The sequence below is a fragment of the Gallus gallus genome, chromosome Z (assembly GCF_016699485.2).
Source record: "Gallus gallus isolate bGalGal1 chromosome Z, bGalGal1.mat.broiler.GRCg7b, whole genome shotgun sequence".
Taxonomy (NCBI): domain Eukaryota; kingdom Metazoa; phylum Chordata; class Aves; order Galliformes; family Phasianidae; genus Gallus; species Gallus gallus.
In genome coordinates, this window is record NC_052572.1 from 54760983 (window position 1) to 54779614 (window position 18632).

The 18632-nt window shown below is 42.2% G+C and overlaps 1 protein-coding gene across 13 annotated transcripts in view; it reads right to left on the minus strand.

Annotated features, from left to right (window-relative positions):
* Nucleotides 1-18632, minus strand: part of NRG1 (neuregulin 1) — a 467599-nt gene that overhangs the window by 118797 nt on the left and 330170 nt on the right. For 4 of the 13 annotated variants that reach the window (XM_015280404.4, XM_015280397.4, XM_015280402.4 and 1 more), the window contains exons 4-5: nt 13434-13484; nt 10535-10585 (exon numbers count right to left, since the gene is read on the minus strand). The exons of 6 other annotated variants lie outside the window; for them this stretch is intronic. In XM_015280404.4, coding sequence (XP_015135890.2) covers nt 10535-10585; nt 13434-13484 — 102 coding nt within the window. The remainder of the gene's footprint in view (nt 1-10534; nt 10586-13433; nt 13485-18632) is intronic. 3 more of the 13 variants (XM_015280405.4, XM_025144623.3, XM_040655323.2) reach the window with 1 other exon arrangement.

The window sequence follows — 18632 nt, forward strand, 5'->3', positions numbered from 1 at the left end:
TTTGTGTAGATCATTAAAACACTCAGGAACTCTGCAGAGCCTGCAGCTTGTTTTAAGCCAAAGATTTTCCATTGGGAAATTGAAGGAAAGAGTTGTTCCAGGGAATAAATAAAAGTCATACTTGTAGTATAAGAAGTATATTGCAAGGTTAAACTCCAGTCCTGTTTCCCTATTTGTCCAGTGGAGTCAGTGGAATTACTCTGTATTTGCTTTGCTGTAAATAAAATAGAATTAAATATTAAGGGATAAAAAAGTTGTATAAATGCCAGTTTTGGATTTTTTTTTTTTTTTTTTTTTAATGGTAAAAGAAGGGAGGATGGCATTTAATCAGGCTAAAATACCAGACATTTACACATACCCTTTTCTCGGAACAATAGCTAAACTGTTGAACTGATGCTCCAGGGCAATGGATGCCAGCACTTAGAAGATTACAACAGAATTCCAGCTACAGCTAAAGAACATCCCCTGTTACTATATACAAAAACAAACATTTCAAATGAACAAAAGCCTCACATGTGGTTACGTCACTTCCAACTTGAGAAGACCAGAAAAATCTTTCTGCTACTGACCGTTTGTGCCACATTTGCCAGCAGCAGATCCACTGGGTAGATTTCTGCACTGTAGGAAGCTGTGGCCCTCACCAGAGACAGAATAACCAGGTAGGTATCTGCCTCCAAAACAGACATTAGTGAAAAAATGCCCTCATACCTCTTTCCTGGAGTAAGGATTCTCTCTCCCTTTGAAAAATTAACCACTCATTGGCAAATATGCTGACATTTTGGAAAGTTCTAGGGAGAATCTCTAAATACCTGTCAGGCACTTGACTGCGTTATTAAGAATCATGTTTCATGATTGTGAATATTACCAGAAAAATATCAGTAATAAAGTTCAGTTTTCCACTTTCTGAACCTCAGAAAAATAATGACCTCATTACCTTCTGAAAGGTTATTACCACCCCATGTATAAATGCTAAACTTTAAGATAAGCTTTACAGCACATGGTCTTTGTAAAAGCTTCAGGCAGCAAAGGTCTGTCTGGTCAAATCCTCCCTGACTCAACATCAATGCTGAACATTTATAGCTCTGAAGCTAGGAGCTTTTCCGTGCTGAATAAACAAAACAGAAACAAATGAACAAACAAAACAGTAAAATGCTCGGGGCTGGAAAAACAGCTGTGTCCACTGTTGACTTGGGACTGGAGTCTATGAAGTGTGGTCACATCTTTCCGTACAAGATCACTGAAAAGGATTCAGTGCACGGAGCAGATTATTCAACTCAGAGGGGCTGTGGAATAATGACAGCTGCTCTGTGCCTCATGTGGACTTCTTGGAGGGGAATGCGACAGGGCAGACTGAGCATGGGTATCTCCGTGCTGCTCAGTAACTGAGTTCAGTCCAAGGGCAAGTGCCGTGCCTGGCCTACATCTGCATCTCACACTACTTTGCTGCAGCTCTGCCCTTCATTACAAACATTTTGTATCTGTGTTTTCTTCATGTTGCAATGTCTAAACTGTGGGAAGGCAGTATCTTAGCACATCTTGGTGGTAGTTTTATGACATGAACAGGGCTGTATGCTGAACGGTATAAAGGCAACTGGGAGCTTCTGGGAATTACAACATCTGCTGGAATAATGTGATAGAATTGCTTTTTAGAGTGAATGGAGACGAGACGGTGAGATGGTACCCATACTGCCTCCTGGGAAAGGTTTCAATGCACACAGTCCTTTATGATGTCACCCGAGTGCCTTGGAAAGCAGCAGCCGATGAGGAGCAGAATAAAACAAGGAAGCACATCAGTGATGGAGTGGGCAAACGCTGCTCCAGTGCTCCAGAACACTCCCCAGCCTCCCTTCGCCTAGCACCATAGGCTTTGCTGTTATGAACATCCACCATAAACTAGAAACGCCCAATGCTATTTTAGCTTGCAGTAGGGTTGATGCAGCTTGGGAATGGGAGTCAGTGGAATTTTCTTCCTTTCAACAAGCAGATCCCAACAGAAGGGAAAACGTGGACTTATTTTGCCAACAAATCTCAGCCAGTTGGATGCTGAGACTAACAGAAATAATTACTAACACCTATGAGCTTTGTATATTTGTAATAAGGTTGCAATTGCTAGCACTAAGAGTGGGCAGCCAGGATAAGAAAATCTAAAGAAATACAAGAGTCCTTCTTGCATTGTATATGCAGGTATATATACAAGTATATACATATTCAAATACACAGAGAAATACAAATATGTTATATTCACCAAAACAACATATTGTCATGCATCAGACATAAATCATAAAGGATAATTCCCCCAAGGCATAATTTCCTTTCCAAAAAATCAAAATGCATATTCTGTGCTCCTTACCATGCATTTCTACACTACTGCAGGTACAACTCCAATTCTCTGACTAGCTAACTACCACTAAATACTTAGGAAGATATACACCTAGAGAGAAGATGGCTGTAAAAAGCTACACTCTAATTGCTGCAGTGAGTACAGTGATTTGTTCTCATCGCTGTACAGGAGAATGTCAAGAGGAGCAGAAACCATTAGGAACCTATGGGAACATTTTGATAATGAAAGTCAGTGGAGATACAACTTTCCCACTTTGTATCCAATTAGGAGAGGTTACCAAGAGGCAATTTGGAAGAGATGTGAATATGAAAGATGGGATGATAATTTCTTCCTGAGGGTTTATTTTGGCTTCCACTGCACTGTTAGAATATGTTAGAATAGCAGCATGAAGGGAAATCATTGCTTTTTCATTTACCTGCTACGGTCCAAGTGGAGTGTCTACTACAACATAACACTGTGTGGAGAAGTTAATGAGGGATAAAATGATGGCTTTTCAAAGCCATACAGTTAAGAGAAGATCACATTTATGTATACAGCGCTTTGCCTATGGCTTTTGAAATCTAACACCTGTCATGCAGTTTGTGTCTTTTAAGAAGTATCTTATTGAAGAGTTATTTATATGCAGCTGGAACTTATTCAAAGACATAAACTTTACAAGTTATTATTAAGATAATAGCATATTTTTTTGTTTGTTTGTTTTGTTCTTTTATCTACTGCTGTGTAATCCTCTGCGCTTATCTTCTAGAAACAAATCCAATTGAACGCTGAGGCACTTCCAGTTATTAAACTGGAAGGTGCTGTCTGGATTCCTGCTTAGGAATCAGCAGAGCCTAGGAGACCAATCAAAACACTCTGAGGGGTATCTTCCCTTCCCTTATTTCTCTCTAAGAAACTTTGTTCCTTCTTCCTAGACAACACCATTTGCCTTCTGTGGTTTACCAGAACTGAGTGAATTGGAGGCTCAGCATGAAAATAAAGCATCAGATCCAGTCTCTTGTCTTCTCTGTATTACATCCATTTCTGCCTTATGACAAATGCTTCCACCGCCAGACCACTAATTTGAAACAACCTTTCATGGTGCAGGGCCCTGCTATGCCAGACTGGCTCTGCTGATGCAGCCTAAGACCTCCCCTGGGAGAATGCAGAATAGAAAGCCCAGAACACACTATCCACAAAAGCCAGGTATGCGTTCTTTTCCGACAAAGTAAGCTCAGTAAAACCACCAGGCATGCTGGGAAATTCAGACTTGAAAATCCAAACGCCCTTTAGGTCTTTCCTCTTTCTTGGAACTTTTCAATCAAAGCTGAAACGTGGACACAGAAGACCTGGCATTGCTCAGGGTGCCTCAGGGGTAGGTATTTATTGTTAGAAAATACGTGGAAGAAAAAGTGATGAACAGAATTTGTGGACTCAGGGGTAAGTTACTAACTGCATGTTGTATTAGTATCATCCTGTACCCATGTGGCACTATTCATCTTTTTTTTTTTTTTTGTCTGTTGTGAATATCCTTTTTTTTTCACACTTGCTCTGAGCTTTTTGGCTTCCTTATGCTTTTCTACAAATGACTGACATTCTTGATTTCAGCCCAGTTAGGGGCATATCTGGATTCACTAGAGTGCCTAAAATAGAAATATGCTTCTGTTAAGGTCACATATTCCATGTTGTTCCCACATCCCAGCTACCATTACTACTTGTTGGTAGCCTCCTTCAGTATAAACTACCTTAGTGCCTTGAAAATGTTATAGAAGAAGGAAAGTTTAGAGAAGACTGATCCAATACCACAAACAATATTCATTGCTACTACTCATGAAGGGTATAGCTGGTGGGGAATGGGAAGCCTTGTGCACCTGTTTTCAATGCAGTGTCAGCAACAGGGAGTTCTTCCCATGGAAGAAACAGCAACCAAAAGACCAAGATCAGACCACTAACATCTCCCTGTGACGTAAGCTTGCATCCACCAACTTCAGCATAGGTTAAGCTGGCAAACCAGAAAGATACTGACTTTGGTCTCTACTGGGCACTCAGAACAGGTAACTTTAGCACTGTGGGAAAATGAAGAGAATTAGGCTTTTCTTTTCCTTCCTCCCAAAGACATACACTTTTGAGGAGGATTACAGTTGGGTTTGAGTTGCAATCTTAGAAATGCAGTTTTGAGAAATATTTTACTTCTCACTCCCCTCTGCTGAATGATAGAAAGAGTTTCCGTGAGAACCTTGGAGAGAGGAGAAGATCCACAATGTGTCAGAGGCAACAGGAGGTGTGTCTGCAAAATTTGTGCAAGAATAACACAAGCTCAAGGCTCTTTTACCTCTTTTACAGCATGTATGACAGCAGAGTGGCCTGCCTCATGCTTGGTTGTGCTTTTTTGATGTAATCCATGACATTAAGAAATCACAGTCTGAAATAAACCATTACCTTCACCGTTATACATACATACTTTTTAAATCTATGTATGTGTGCATCCTTATACAGAAAACACTATTGCTTCATCATATACACATGCTGAGGCAAGTGCTGGCCTTATAGATTTATACCCGTATGCAGAAGTATAAGGATAGCTAAAGCCAATGTCCTTAAAACCCTTGCACTCTGTAGCTCTATTAAAGCTCCATAAACTGTCCCACTTATTTTTTTATGACTGTTACGTCAGCTTCTTCCAATTTTAATATTGCTCATACTCATTGTTGCCTTTGACCTCCAGGACCTCTTTGAAGGAAAATAAAACAAAACCAAACAAAACACAACAAAAACAGAAACCAAAGTACCAAAAAACACCAAAACAGCACAGAAGAGAACTGACTTCCTATTAGCAGTGATGACTCAGAAGTTTGACTTGTCCAATCTTTCCAGTGGAGCTGCCTAACCCCAGGTCCTCAATGCCAGTCCAAGAACAAGGAAATTAAAATGCAGCTGCAGAGAACTCTGCAAGATTAAGTGTTTTGGAAAAAGCCATTTAACATCACACCACCCTTAGACCGGAGTCACGCGAAGGTTGAAAGCTGCATCTCTGGGAAATGTTATCTGTTCACATTAGTTTGACCTATCTGCAAAATTTAAACACAGGAAACAGGATTTGTCATGCCAGATCAAATCATAATGGTACTGAGATTACCACTGTGCTCTCCATTGTGATTAGTGCCCACTGTGAAGAAAGAAATTAGAAAATACTGAACACTGCACTGGGTTTTAGCAGGGGATCCATTCCATTTAAGCAGTATTCCACTAACAGGGAGACTTAATTTTACATTAAACAAGAACTCGAGAAGTATTTATCTGACATTTCCCTCACTCATCTACTGTAACCTCACAATAAAGTGAAGCATTTTCTCCAGAGATGATTATCCACAATCAATCAATCAATCAATCAATCAACAGAATAAAGCAGTATACATGAGGTAGTATAGCGCTTTCCTGTTACCCACCACCCCCCCCAAACATCAGGTATATGGTTTTCCTGAAGAAAGAGCCTCTGAGCCCATGAGATGGATCAGTTAAATGCTGGCAATTGAGGATGTAAGACTAAATTCTTGCACAAGCAGGAGTGAGGAGTTGCATAACTGCAACCTCAGTAATTGCCTCCATTTTCACTCCTTCAGTCTTGTCAGTTGGTTACAGTATTCTCCTCTTCCCATCCAGTCCCAAGTGACCTGGCATTGCTATCGGATGTTCCTAAAACATTCTGCTGTTTCACTTGAAGACAGTTCTATTTTGAAGTGACTGAGATGCTACCAGTGTATTTGGGTTTCACAGCAAAACAGGGGAGCTCTTCTGACTTGAAAGAAGTTAAACACATGTTCAGCAGCCAGGCAGCTTGTCCTGTTTTTTCCTGGTCCTCATACTGTGATGCAGCAAGGATTATTAGATTATCAGAAATAGACCTCTGCCAAGCTCAGAACAAAATGAAGCCAAAAGAAACAGAAGAAACTGAGCTAAGGCGGAAGCTCAACACATATTACATTCTGGTATCCAGCAAGGTTATCAAGTCATGTTGTGTCTTAAAAGAACTGCAGTTCACGTGGACCTCAGAAAGCGGGAAAGTCCTAAGAGAGGAGTTACACTCTCCACTCTGCATTTCCTTGATCTGAACATCGGATAAAATCCTAAAAACACGAGAAACAGCCACATGAAAGGGGAAAGTGGACTATGTCAGGTGACAGATAAACCAATGGGGGGAGGAAGACTGCATTCAGTTTAGCAGATGAAGGAAAGAAGCAACTAACAGAAACTGAACTTGCCTGCCAAAATTGTAGGACACAAATGATTTACTGGCTAGGTTGCTTACCATGTACATGCAAAATATTCCTATTAAAGACACTCAAACCAATGACACCAAAAACCATATCAAAGCAGGCTTTCCTGGTCAACATAGAACATATTTAAAATCAGCTCAATATTTTATGTGAGAAAATGTGACAAGCAAAAAGTATTTGTATTGCTGTATGCTGAATCCTCTCTCCACTTAAAATGTAGGGTGGCATTTGTTACTGAGCAATGAGAAAATAAAATACTAAGAAGGTGTCTTCTTGTGCCAGGCCTGGAGTTTACAAAACATAAAATCTAGAGAGAAGAGATGAGCAGTCCTAACCAATACACTCCAACTCCATTAAATCTTCTTTATTTTTTATTTTTAATTAAAATATTAAAAAATATGCACAGGTTTTAAAGGCCTGCACAAGAAATTGAGAGAAAATAAAGTTAAACTAACCTATGTGACAAAGCCCAACAGTGGGTCTTTTCTCCAGACAAAAGCTAAATCAACTCTCTCTGTGCTCTTCCAAAAAAGAAGCCATAGACAAGGTGGGGCCAGCTTTCCACCTGTTCTATCAATAATCATGTCCCCCAGCAAGGCATCATACCAATGCCCTACAAAATCAAGAGTTTGTTACAAGCAGATCCATCCCCCTGGTTGTTGGTTCACCATTCTGCACAAGTGGACAATCTGAACTGAGTATTGGTTTTGGAGACGGCAGGCTATACAAGGCACCTAGGCTTGTTGCTGGAGGAACCATTTCCACAGACATAATAAAGAGCAGCTCTTTAGTGGGCAGCATAAACAATGGCATGAAGGTAATGTTGCAAGATGCAATTAAGTAAATGCTTCCCTCCCTGATGACCAGTCTGAAACATACTTCCACAAGTTCCAGCTCCCTCTAACTTCACTTCCTACCACTAAAAACACTCAGCTCTTGACTCAATTTAACCCCCCGAGCATGAGTTTCAGAACTGCTGTCGTTCTTAGAAACAGTAAGCTAAGGTACTGTGTCATGGGTGATGCACACAGTTCCTATGCCAACAGGAGATGTGACCACCACAGGTAGATACCCTGAAGCCCACCACTTCCTTTCTCTCACACATATTCCTACGGTATTCCTCCATCAGGAGGTTGTACGCAGGGCTGATCATTTCAAAACAGGAAGCCTCACTGCTTTTCAATTTTATTCCAGGTACGTTCAAATTTACAAACGAGATTGTAACATTTTGGACCACTTTTCTAAGGAAAAGGAGGACTGCCATACATATCCTATTTTGCCTGTTAGTGAGAAGCCAAGATTCCTTCAAAAACATGTCCCAGAAGAGCAAAAAGACCAACACATTTTCCTTCTCTAGTCTTGAATACAGTTGACTGAAGCCATAAAGCCGCGGCACTAAAGTGAAGCCTCAGATTTACTTTTTTCAGTGCAATATCTCAGCAATAGGAAATTGCAGGATCATAAGAGATGTGTTTTGGAGATTTGCAGCCCTGAAAGCAAGGGGACAAAAAGCCTTCCATTCTGATACTGCCCTGATGTGCTTAAGAATGATCTCTCTATTCCCTGGTATTGAGAGCACAAAAAAGAGACAACTTAATTGTTAAAGAAAATGAAAGTTTCAACCTAGCTTTCAGCATTACACAATGAAAAATAAACATATATGGGACAGTTCTAGGGGTGGGGTGGAAGGGAAGGTGGGAATCACTTCTGACAGGGGGATTGTTAGCAATCACATCTCAAAAAGTCTCACTTTAAGAAACAGGACACAAAACCTTCCACCTCCTCCCCTGGACTGCTGCTTCATCCACTCATCAGCCTGTTGTGTGGAACTGGAAATACAAGGTGGTCTTTTTCTTCCCTTTTACTTTGGCACGGAGGCTCACACTCTCAAAACAGGCTGGTGTTGACGTACGCCCACAGAAGGGTAAAGGGACCTTTAGTTTTGGGATGTCTGTTGTGGAGTGTCTGGCAGGGACAGGATACTTTGTAAATTTTTGCTCTGAATACATCTGTCACTGGAGTTCTAAGAAAGCAAAGCCTGATACATCTGCTCATTTGTGAAAGCTTGGGGTAGGGCGCCTACTTAATCAATGCTGTTCTCACGTCCTTCTCAGCATCTGGTCAACAGTGACTCTGCCAGCACCTTCTCTCAAACGTCTACCATTGTCTGAGAAGTGGAAGGAAACAGTTTATTTTATCTCCTGTAGTTGTTCAAGATTGACAGTGACAAGAGTGGCATGGACATGTCCCACCGAAATTCAGAAAAGAAAAGCTCTGAGCAACTTTAGAACATTGACTCAATTCCCTCACTGCTTATGGTGTGAGTAGACATTCACATCTGTTAGCAATAAACATCAGCTCCCTCCTGCTTTGTGGTGCCTTTGCTACACAGGACAGACAGCAATATCCAATGCTGCTCTCTCTCCTCTATTACTTATTCTAGCGAGTTGGGTACAATTACTTCTGATAAACACCAATTCAACTGAGAACAAAGGAGAAAGAAAATGACTGCTTCAAAATGCTTCAGGAATTACTCTTGCCTGCCCTGTTGCTATGCTTTGGAGGAAGAAGAAGACTAAGAGCATTTACTCTTCTTACCCTGCTGGCAAAAAGCATTTTGATTTAAAATGATTTTTGATCATTTTAAATAACCTATCAGATTTCTAAAATTGCTTCAAGACACACTTAAAACACCAATCAGCCTAATAGCTGAGAAGAAAATCTATAGAAATAAATCTTCCGCATCTCATAGAGAATACCAAAAATGTTCAGAATTTGGTATCCAGGGACCTGGCTTTGATCATTCCCCTTTTGCTGCTACAGTAGCTATGAGGTTTAAGTTAAGGGCATCTATGTATAGTTTGCTATAGAGCATGCGCTGTATTTTATAGCAACGCTGGAACAGTTGCGGTGGATGAGACCACTGGTCCATCTCACCTGCCATGTAACTTCTGACAGCTACCAATACTTCACACTTTAGAAGATCAACACCCTACCTCCAGCAACATCAATGACCTCACTGTTTGAAGTGTCGTCCTAGATGGCACAAAACCAGGCTGAGGAGGTGGTGGGTCTGGGTCTATTTAAAAGCTCCATCTGATGGCTCCATAGGGTGTAAGTTCTTAGCATTACCACTGGAAAGCATGTTTCCCTGAGAAACTACAGATGAAGAGTCACCTTCCTCACTTGTGCCTCTGCAGATCCCAGTGCTCTCTTAGGATGAACAAAGAGACAATCTCCTGCCTCTACCTCAGGAGAACAGGACAGCTCTGGCTGCTGCCATGCTGGCTCTTAGTCTCAGCTGAGAGAAGATGCACAAGAAGATGCCATCAATTTCCTCATCCTCTTCCCAATGGGCAAAGGGAAAAGGGGCTGAGGAGCTCTAACATGCACCAGCTGGCACAGAGATGAAGGTAAAGGCACAGGAATGGCTGGACTGCAGGATGTTTCATGTACTCCAGGAGCAGGGTGTATGGAAACAAGGAAGGGAATTTCAGGTAGGAAACACTGAAGCAGTTTCCTCTTCCCTTGCCCTACCCAAATATGCATTTGACCTTTCTAAAGGAGGGTGTTTAGCCCTCAGTCTGCAAAGGACATGGCTTTGAGAGTCATATTCTCACATACAGAAGAAATAACAACCCTTCAGTGATGTATTTGTAGGTTCTGGAATCCTATCCAGTCACTCCCAAGCCCTTATTGTGGCTTTAGATAGAAGCACATCATTTGCTGAGCTAGAGGGTGGAAAATCATAGAATCATATAATGGAATCATAGAATAGCTTGAGTTGGAAGGGACTTCAAGGATTATCAGGTTCACACCCCTGTGCCACAGGGAGGGTTGCCAGCTGCTATATCAAGTACTAGATCAGATTTGCACAGGGACCCATCCAACCTGCATCCAAGATGCTTGCCAGCAATAATTTAAACAGCTTGTATGTACTTACAGGAGGAAGTATTTGTTCCTTCTGTGGAAGCTTGTATCCTAAGCACAGGTTCTGCAACACACAGAAGGTAACAACAAAGTTGTAAAATAAAGCCACAGCTACACTGTTATAATGGAGCAGCACAAACACTTTCCCCAAGAAGGGCTTTCTTTTCTTTCTTTTCTTTTCTTTTTCCTTTTTTATTTCTCTTTTTGCAGTAATCAGAAACCCACTGAAAAAATGAAAAAATGAGATAAGTCCAGAAAGCAAAGAACTTCAAAGCTGGTACAGTGTGTCCTAGGCACACTGTGAATAATCAGTTACAGCAAAAATGCTCCACAGTCCTGGGAGAGAAGACCAGGAGAAAACTGGCAACGAGGGAGCAAAATGTCCAGCTGTTTGTGACAGCATCAGAGGAAAGTGGAAAGCAGTAGGTCTTGAAGATCCCCATGCCAACCCAGGAGACACTAGCTGCTTATCTTCTAGTTTCCTAACTCCACGTGGGCAGTCAGGACTCCACAGCTATGGATAAGTACCTCTGTGGCTTAAAAGACAGCAGGTCCTTCAGTGCTACAACCTCTGGAGAAAGCTGTAGCTGGAAGGGAGAGCAGGACATGTTCCAGAGTAAAACTGGACACAGCACCAGACCCGAAGTGGTTGCAAAGGAATTAAAAAGAACCATTCTCAAGATGGCAAATAATCTTGTAGGACAGCTGAAGAAAACAGCCCTCAGCAGAAATCACACAAAGGAAGCACTCAGAAAAGTTAATGAAAGAAGCATGCCAGCCTTGTACAGGGGCTGAACCTCGTGTGCTGTAAGAAACTGAACCATGCAGCAAAACAGGACAAGGCATTTGGGTGGCTGCACAGGCTTTCACTGTCTTAGAGTCCAGCAGAATGTAGTGTCGTGCATGAAGAAAGAATTCAGGAGCGTGCTTCAGGAGTGCTGTCAGGTGGAAGGAAGTGTCTGCAGGGAGAGCGGTCAGCCTGAGACAGCAATGGGACATGTCACTGAGAGCGGGGCAACCAGCCTGCAATCCTTAGGAGCAGGTGAGGCATACAGCATGCTCTTTGGTGAAATACTTAGCAACACGTCACATCAGGGAGAAAAGATGAGCCTGCTGCTTAATAGAGTCAGCTTTCAGCCAGAGTAAAACCACACTTGAAAGCTAAGACTGCTCTGTAAGCCCTCCTATCAACACCTGGTGATTCACACATCATCATTCACAACAGCCAATCTCCAACTGGAGAAGCAGCACACTGATGAATTATTTGCATTTGTAAGGTCTGGAAAAAATAAGTGACGCTCAAGATCTCAGACGTTATCAGTCAGCAGAAGAATGCTGCAGTGGCAGGGAAAGCTGAAGTGGTCTGGACCCAGGCATCAAGCTGGGTTTGGCACCGAGCAGATATCTGATCCAGCCACATAGCAAAGACCTATTCAGAACACCACAGAGATGCACATTAGAAGATCTCAACATGCAGCCATAGAACTTTTTGCTTTCTGCTATCCTTGAAGCCAACAGCATGATGTGCTGTTTGGCACTGCATTTGCAAGTGCAGCGGATTTATCAGGAATGCAGCCAGCCTTTTGAACATGCCTGCCTCCTTCCTTCCAGTCAACAAAAGCAGCAAAGAAGAGAGCAGTAACGTAACAGCAGGCACTGGAAGGGACACAGGCAAGGAAAGAGACCACTCATGAACAAGAAACATATTCCATGGGAAAGAAGGGAGCAAAGTGCAGGGTCTGCATTCTTGCTGCAGAAGGGGGAGCACAGTGGAGTTACTGACCAGCATGTCACCTTCTTTGAACAAGAATGGTTCCAATGGTTACAGGACACTTGCTATTAGCTATGTGGTCTTATAGATACCCGGTGATGCACTGGTGACAGGCCCCACTGAGAACATGAAAGAATATGGGCACATCCAATGGCTTTTCTGTCAGTGAGTGGTGCCAAGATTTCAGAAGTAGGTCGCCACACACACAGATGCATCAAAGGGAAGGCTGCAGGCATGCTAAATGCAAAATCTGGCAATCACACTGTTTTCCTTGATCTAGCCTACAAACACTGTCATCTCACACTAAAACCTGTCTCTGCCAGACATAGCTTTCTCAAAAAGCTAGCAAGACCCCAGCCTCTCTGCCAAGCAGGATATGTGCATCTTGTAAATCCTTGGGATGCTCGGCTTACACATGCCTATCCACAGCTCCCTCAGCCAAACTCAGTAGTAGAGATAACTGCTGGAATTTTGACCACATATGAAGTAATTCCAACGTTAATATAATGAAAGTGACTTCTCCTTGGGGTCATCCCAGGAGTGACTCTAGAGGTGTGAAATAGAACTGCAAGTGGGATCTTGAAAGCAGAATTCCACTAGCCTGAAAGGAAACCACCTGAGGAAGGCTCCTATTATGCCAAAGGCAGTTTTGAAAGCAGTTAAACTATGGTGGTGTCTACCTTCACAGATCTTGAGGAGCTGTCAGGCAATCTACCTAGAGCCCAGAAGAACAGAGCAGTCTAGGCAGCATTCTTTCTGTTGGAAACATCAGTATATCCATATGCTCAAGCTCACGTGCAGCTGCTAGGATTTACAGGAACAGGAGCAACAAGTACTTTTTAAAACACAGGTCCTAACAGCTCAAATATGATTTCATTTGGGCTGCTTGCAGGCTGACAACTGCAGGCCATGTTATAATCCTCAATACAGCTTCAGGATACCAACGGGTATACTTAACCCTTCTTCATTCATCTCTTAGTCCCTGAAGCAGATCCAGCATTCAAGATCATAAGCAGGCTCTGAGGCTCTGGATGCAGGTGAACTGATGCAGGTGATAAGAAGAAGCAGTCTCACAGCTGCAGAAGCAGTTCAGGAAGAAACAAAAAGAAACAGAGAGGAAGACTCTATTAATGGAACTTACGTGAAGAAGTTTTTGTCCCTTCTGTTGATACTGGTATCTTGCTGGTGCTCTCTGGAAAACATAAGAGGCAACAAGAAGTTATAATGCGGAGCCAGGCGTTCCTCTAACAGCAATCAGCTCCAAAAACGGAGGAGGAAAAGAGGAAAAAGATGCTCAAAGAAGCAAGCTTAAATTCTGTTTCAGTTGCAGAGGCTGCAACCAGACATCAACTTGCAAGTTTCCTTTTGGGAAAAAAAAGAAAAACAATGGTGTCTGCTGGTGGGACTGAAGAAAAAGTCTGTTACTTCTCAAAGAAGCCAGTTGATCAATCTTTCATTCTCCTCTAGGAATAACTGATCAGTGGCAACAGGAGAAATCACACAGATGGTTCTGCTTCTGGAAGGTGTCACAGTGAGTATTCACTTCTTACGCTTCTAGAGAGTTAAATTTTGCAGAGATGTGTTCCTCCTCATATCACTTCGATTGCTGCTAAGTACATCCAATAATGTCACTTGCCACTTCAGTGAAATCTTCGAAGTCACACATGCAAATCCAGCCTCCCATGGGATGACTGCTGTGATGGAAATCAGTTGCTTTGCTGAAGAGAGGAGAAAAGTTGTTCTTCCATCCTGATCCTATGGAGATGTGCTACTGCCAGTGACACAGTGCCATGGACTTCTTGCACTGGAGTGCCCTTTTTCTAAGGACACAATCCACCTGTCAGTGCACTGCTGACACTACAAGCCGCAAACACGTGGACTTCCCTAGGTATGAACAAATTACTCCTCAGTTCTATGCATCTCAGTTTTCTTCAGGTTCTCACAACAGTTTCCCACCTCAGATCTGTGCAGCTCAGTACTGCTGCACACATTTGGGTTCCATGGTTGGAGAAAGGACACAAATGCCAGGGAAGAGGTCTTGCCTTCAATCCTTAAGGCACACCAAGAATTCTCTGGTAGGCCAAACAAAAAATGGTTTAGAAAAAGCCTCAAAAGAGACGTAGGAAAAGGCAGTTTAAGAAAGTTCTTCTTGTGTTCTTTGGTTCTGGATCAGGTAGCCCCCTGCTCATGGTCTTCAGTCTGCATAAAGTCTTGAACAGAGACAGAACCTGGCCCAAATGCCTTCCCTTCAGGATCCTTATCATTAAGCTTGTGTTGAGCAAGCGTGTTAATTTCTGTCTTGTTAGTACTTTTTCCCTTTTGGTCCAGTTTCCTTTGGCAAATATGTTGTTTGTCTGGGCAACAGAACTTGGTTTCATCTCACTAATGAGAGAGAACGTGCTATGCAGCATTTCCCTGATAGCCAGTGGTGCGTGGCATGGAAATGCGTATCATCAGTAACATTTTTAAGGTCAAAACCTTTGCACTAGGTTTTGGAACATAGTGGCCCATAGCCAGACAGCTTTCAGGACCATTTGTCAGCTGTGGAGGCAGTTTGCTGTTGTGCACCGAGGGTGTCTGAGCAATTAACCTTTCTTAGTCATAACAGAGATAGAACAGGTCTGACAGCTGAGCAGCTCAGCATCTGGCATGACTGGAGCAACCTTTTCTTTCCCAGTTAAAGAAACCATGCTCCATTTAGTGCTTGTGCTGAGCTTTTTGGAGTACCTCTTATTGCTGCCTCCCTAGGCTTGGCTGTGTCAATGAAACACAGGTGGAAAGTATTTCTTCTGGTGGAAGACACAGACAGAGCCCCCCACATCAGAAATGTGTCAAGAGATATGTTTGGAAAACACGGCTAAGTCACACATTACCGAGCCTTGTTAGTGATTTTCATACTAGCAACATTAACAGTGGATGGTAACATCTGAAAAATTGTGTGTACTGCTTATTTATCACCACAATGGTAAAAAAAGAGACATTTTGCTTCAACATGGACAACACAGTTCCACACAATGAACCAGCTGAAAACAAGATGAGGCTGTTTTTGGGAGCCTTCAATACCTGCCAGAGATGGAAAAGCCCAAGCATGTTTCAGTCACGGTACTTGCAGTTGCTGAAGATAAGGAGACCACAGCTTGTTATGAGGAGCAGCAACCTCAAATGCTCCATCCCTGTCCCCTGGAGTTTCCAGGCAGTGACCAGGTTTCATGATATGCCATTTCCTGAAACTAAGTATGTTTGTACTGGAGCTTTCCGAAGGAAAAATGACGGGAGGATGGGGAAGAAATCTTTTTTTGGGGGATGCTTTAGGGGACAGGTCCCTGCAGTCTCTCAGTCCCATCTCCTCAACTCTGACCAGCTCCAACTCCTTCTGTCTCTTATGATGAGATGGAGAAGAGCCCTCTGAACACAAAAGGGCACTCTTGCTGAACTTGGCATCTTGATCCACCCTGCCAGGCAGGGAGCATTGCCTGGGCTGCTGAGAGGGAACAGCTCAAAGCCAAGGCAACAAGCGCTGCTCAGAGAGGCAAGAGGTCTTCCTGCTTAGGAGAGACCTTTTTTTTTTTTTCCAGGGATAACCAAATATCTAACAGCCATACAGAAGCTTTTGTGAAGAGCCCTCTGAATGCCCTTACAGCCTATGATTTTCCTTCTCTAGTTTGCCTGAGGCCTAGCACAAAAAGCCTGCTTCAGTAAACTGAGAGTTTTATTTCATGGTTTCTAATTTCGGCTTCCAAGATGGCCCCGAGGACCCTGGCAGGGACAACTTCAGCTCTGAGGGGGATTCAAGTGAGAGCCGCAAAAATGCTTCATGTCACCCTGAGGTTTATTTTCTGCTAGAGACTTAAGGCCTTTGCACTGATTTTGTCAGTCAGACACATGGCTGCCACATATCTAGAGAAAAGGGAAGTATCTGGAGCACCTGATACTTGCAGCAGTTCTTCAGCAGGCAGAGAAATGGCAACCCTTGTCTTTGGGGCCAAAACCATTGAGGTTGGTCCCAGTCGTGCTCATTTGCACCCACTGGGAATATGACCCATTATGTCAGCCTACCACGTTAAAAACAAACAAACAAACAAAAAACAAAAAACTGTGGTGCTAAATAACTTGTAATTATGTTAATGAAAAACACGCCTGCTTTCATCAAATCTCAGATTAATGCATACGTAGGAAGGGACTTTTCTTGCATCTGAGATGTTTCACAGTTAGCAACATGCTCAATGGGTACTAAATGCAAGAAATTACTTCTAATTACTTGTTTCTCTGTCATCTTTTTGAAGATCAGCTACTGGCTACCTTTAGAAGAGAAAGACTATGCTCACAAACTAAACTTTAACGAAAGATGAATGTCAGATCTCTGCTGGCTACTGCACAGTTCTGAGCTGTTAGCAGCGCTGCAAGCAATAAGGATGCAAATCCAGGAGTTTATCAAGCCACTGCCTGTGTGGTTTATGAATTTACCAAGGATTACCTCTGCCCACAGCTGAGTTATGTGTAACTACCATCTGAACACTTCCTGTTCCTTTCAATTCAGGCAAGGCTGTCCCAGCCACCCCTACTAATGATTCAAATGATGTCAGCTCACTTTGCACACAGACGTGCAGGATGAGCACTCACACAATACCCTGCCACAATCCAGCAGCAGCGAACACTGAAGACTGCTGACTTCTGAAACATCTCTGCAGGAATCCACCCCTGTGCACGCTGAGCCATGCTGGGCACAACAAATCTCCTTACTGAGACAAAGGATTTAGGTCAGTGGGTTTTAAAGTGTAAGGCTGACACTGGATTCAGCCTTCACACTCCACACTTGAAAAAATGAGGTCACTTACCTAGTTATCTAGATAAGATTTTTTGTGACAAAGTTTTCAAACGTGTAGCTAAAAGCTTTGGTTGTGGTAGAAAGTATTCTCTCAGTGTCCTTTACTGAGCTAAGGTCTTATATTCATAAGAATGGCCATGAAAAAGTTTGCTGCAAGAATCCTTTGCCTGGCTAAAGAGACAAATTAGGGTGCAAAAAGTAGCTATAATCACACAACCAAACCTGTGTACGATTTATACAACTCCAGGAGTACTTCATGGCTCTCAACTGACCTCAATTACAATCTTTCTTAGGGGAGCATACATGAATAAGAGTGAATTAAATTAAGAATGCAGCTCATATCCTGTGGGCAACTTACACTCATTAGAAATTTAAAAGGGAACAGAAAAGCTCCCACTACTTGTTCATATGAATGCTAAACAGATTTTGCCTACCTATTTTTACATTTGCTGCATTTTTTATCCTCAGATGTGGCTCTAGAAACGAGGCTTAATGTGCCTTTAAAAGGAGAAATGTTACAGGAAAGTCTGTGTAGGAAAACACAGTGCACATCCTGCATGTCTGTTTGTAGGTGTGTTCATGTATAGTGAAAACCTGCATAAGAACAAACAGGGCAGTTTTAATTAACAGCAATGATAATAATAACAGTAGCAGTAAGAAAGACTGGAGCTACTGCATTGACTATTACTATTTAAAGAAGAAAGTGTTATCATTCCTGGGAATTAGATCAAGGAAAAATAAAGGGCTTTTCTCAATGAAAAAAAAAAAAGAGAGAGATAGAGAGAAAATTTTACAATGGTTTATTGAGAAATACCCATTTTTCTATGCCTTGGTACAGGGAATAGAAATTGGTCATTTTCAGATGCATGGCCTTAGTGCAAAAGGTGTGTTTCTTTCCTATTCTTCTTGGGAAAGTCACATATTGTGCCTTGTTCTTCACGTAACTTCTTAATATTCATTGCTGGTTGATGTTACAGATAAGGCACAATGCTAGATAGACCTTTGATCTATCTTTAGAGTTCCCTTTTGTGGGAAAACAGCAAAGAAAATGTCAACCAAAATAGATAAACTTTCAAGAAAACGTAGGGAATTAACCCCAGGGTTTTAATACTGAGAAATAATAATATCTTAGTGGAAAGAAAAATAACCTGATTTTCAGAAGTATCATCTCCTTATTTACCCTCAGTCTTAAAGCACACAGCATAAAGGAAAAGGAGGATCTAATAGTTCATGGACAGCAGGGCAACTTAACAAGCATGTCCAGGTAAGCATGCAGGTGCCAACAGTGTATACGAAGTGCCTAATTGAAGGTAAGGTTCACACAGATGACCAACAACCGTTCTGTCTACCCTGAAGAGGTTCACCCTTCTCAGGGGTCCACATTATAGTTTTCTACAGCTGGCTCCTGGCTTGTCCAGGACCCCAAAGTCTTCTCTAAAAAGCCCATTGGCAGGGAATAAATAACAGCTATTTTTTTAAATTTATTTATTTATTTATTTAGGTTGATTCCTTTCT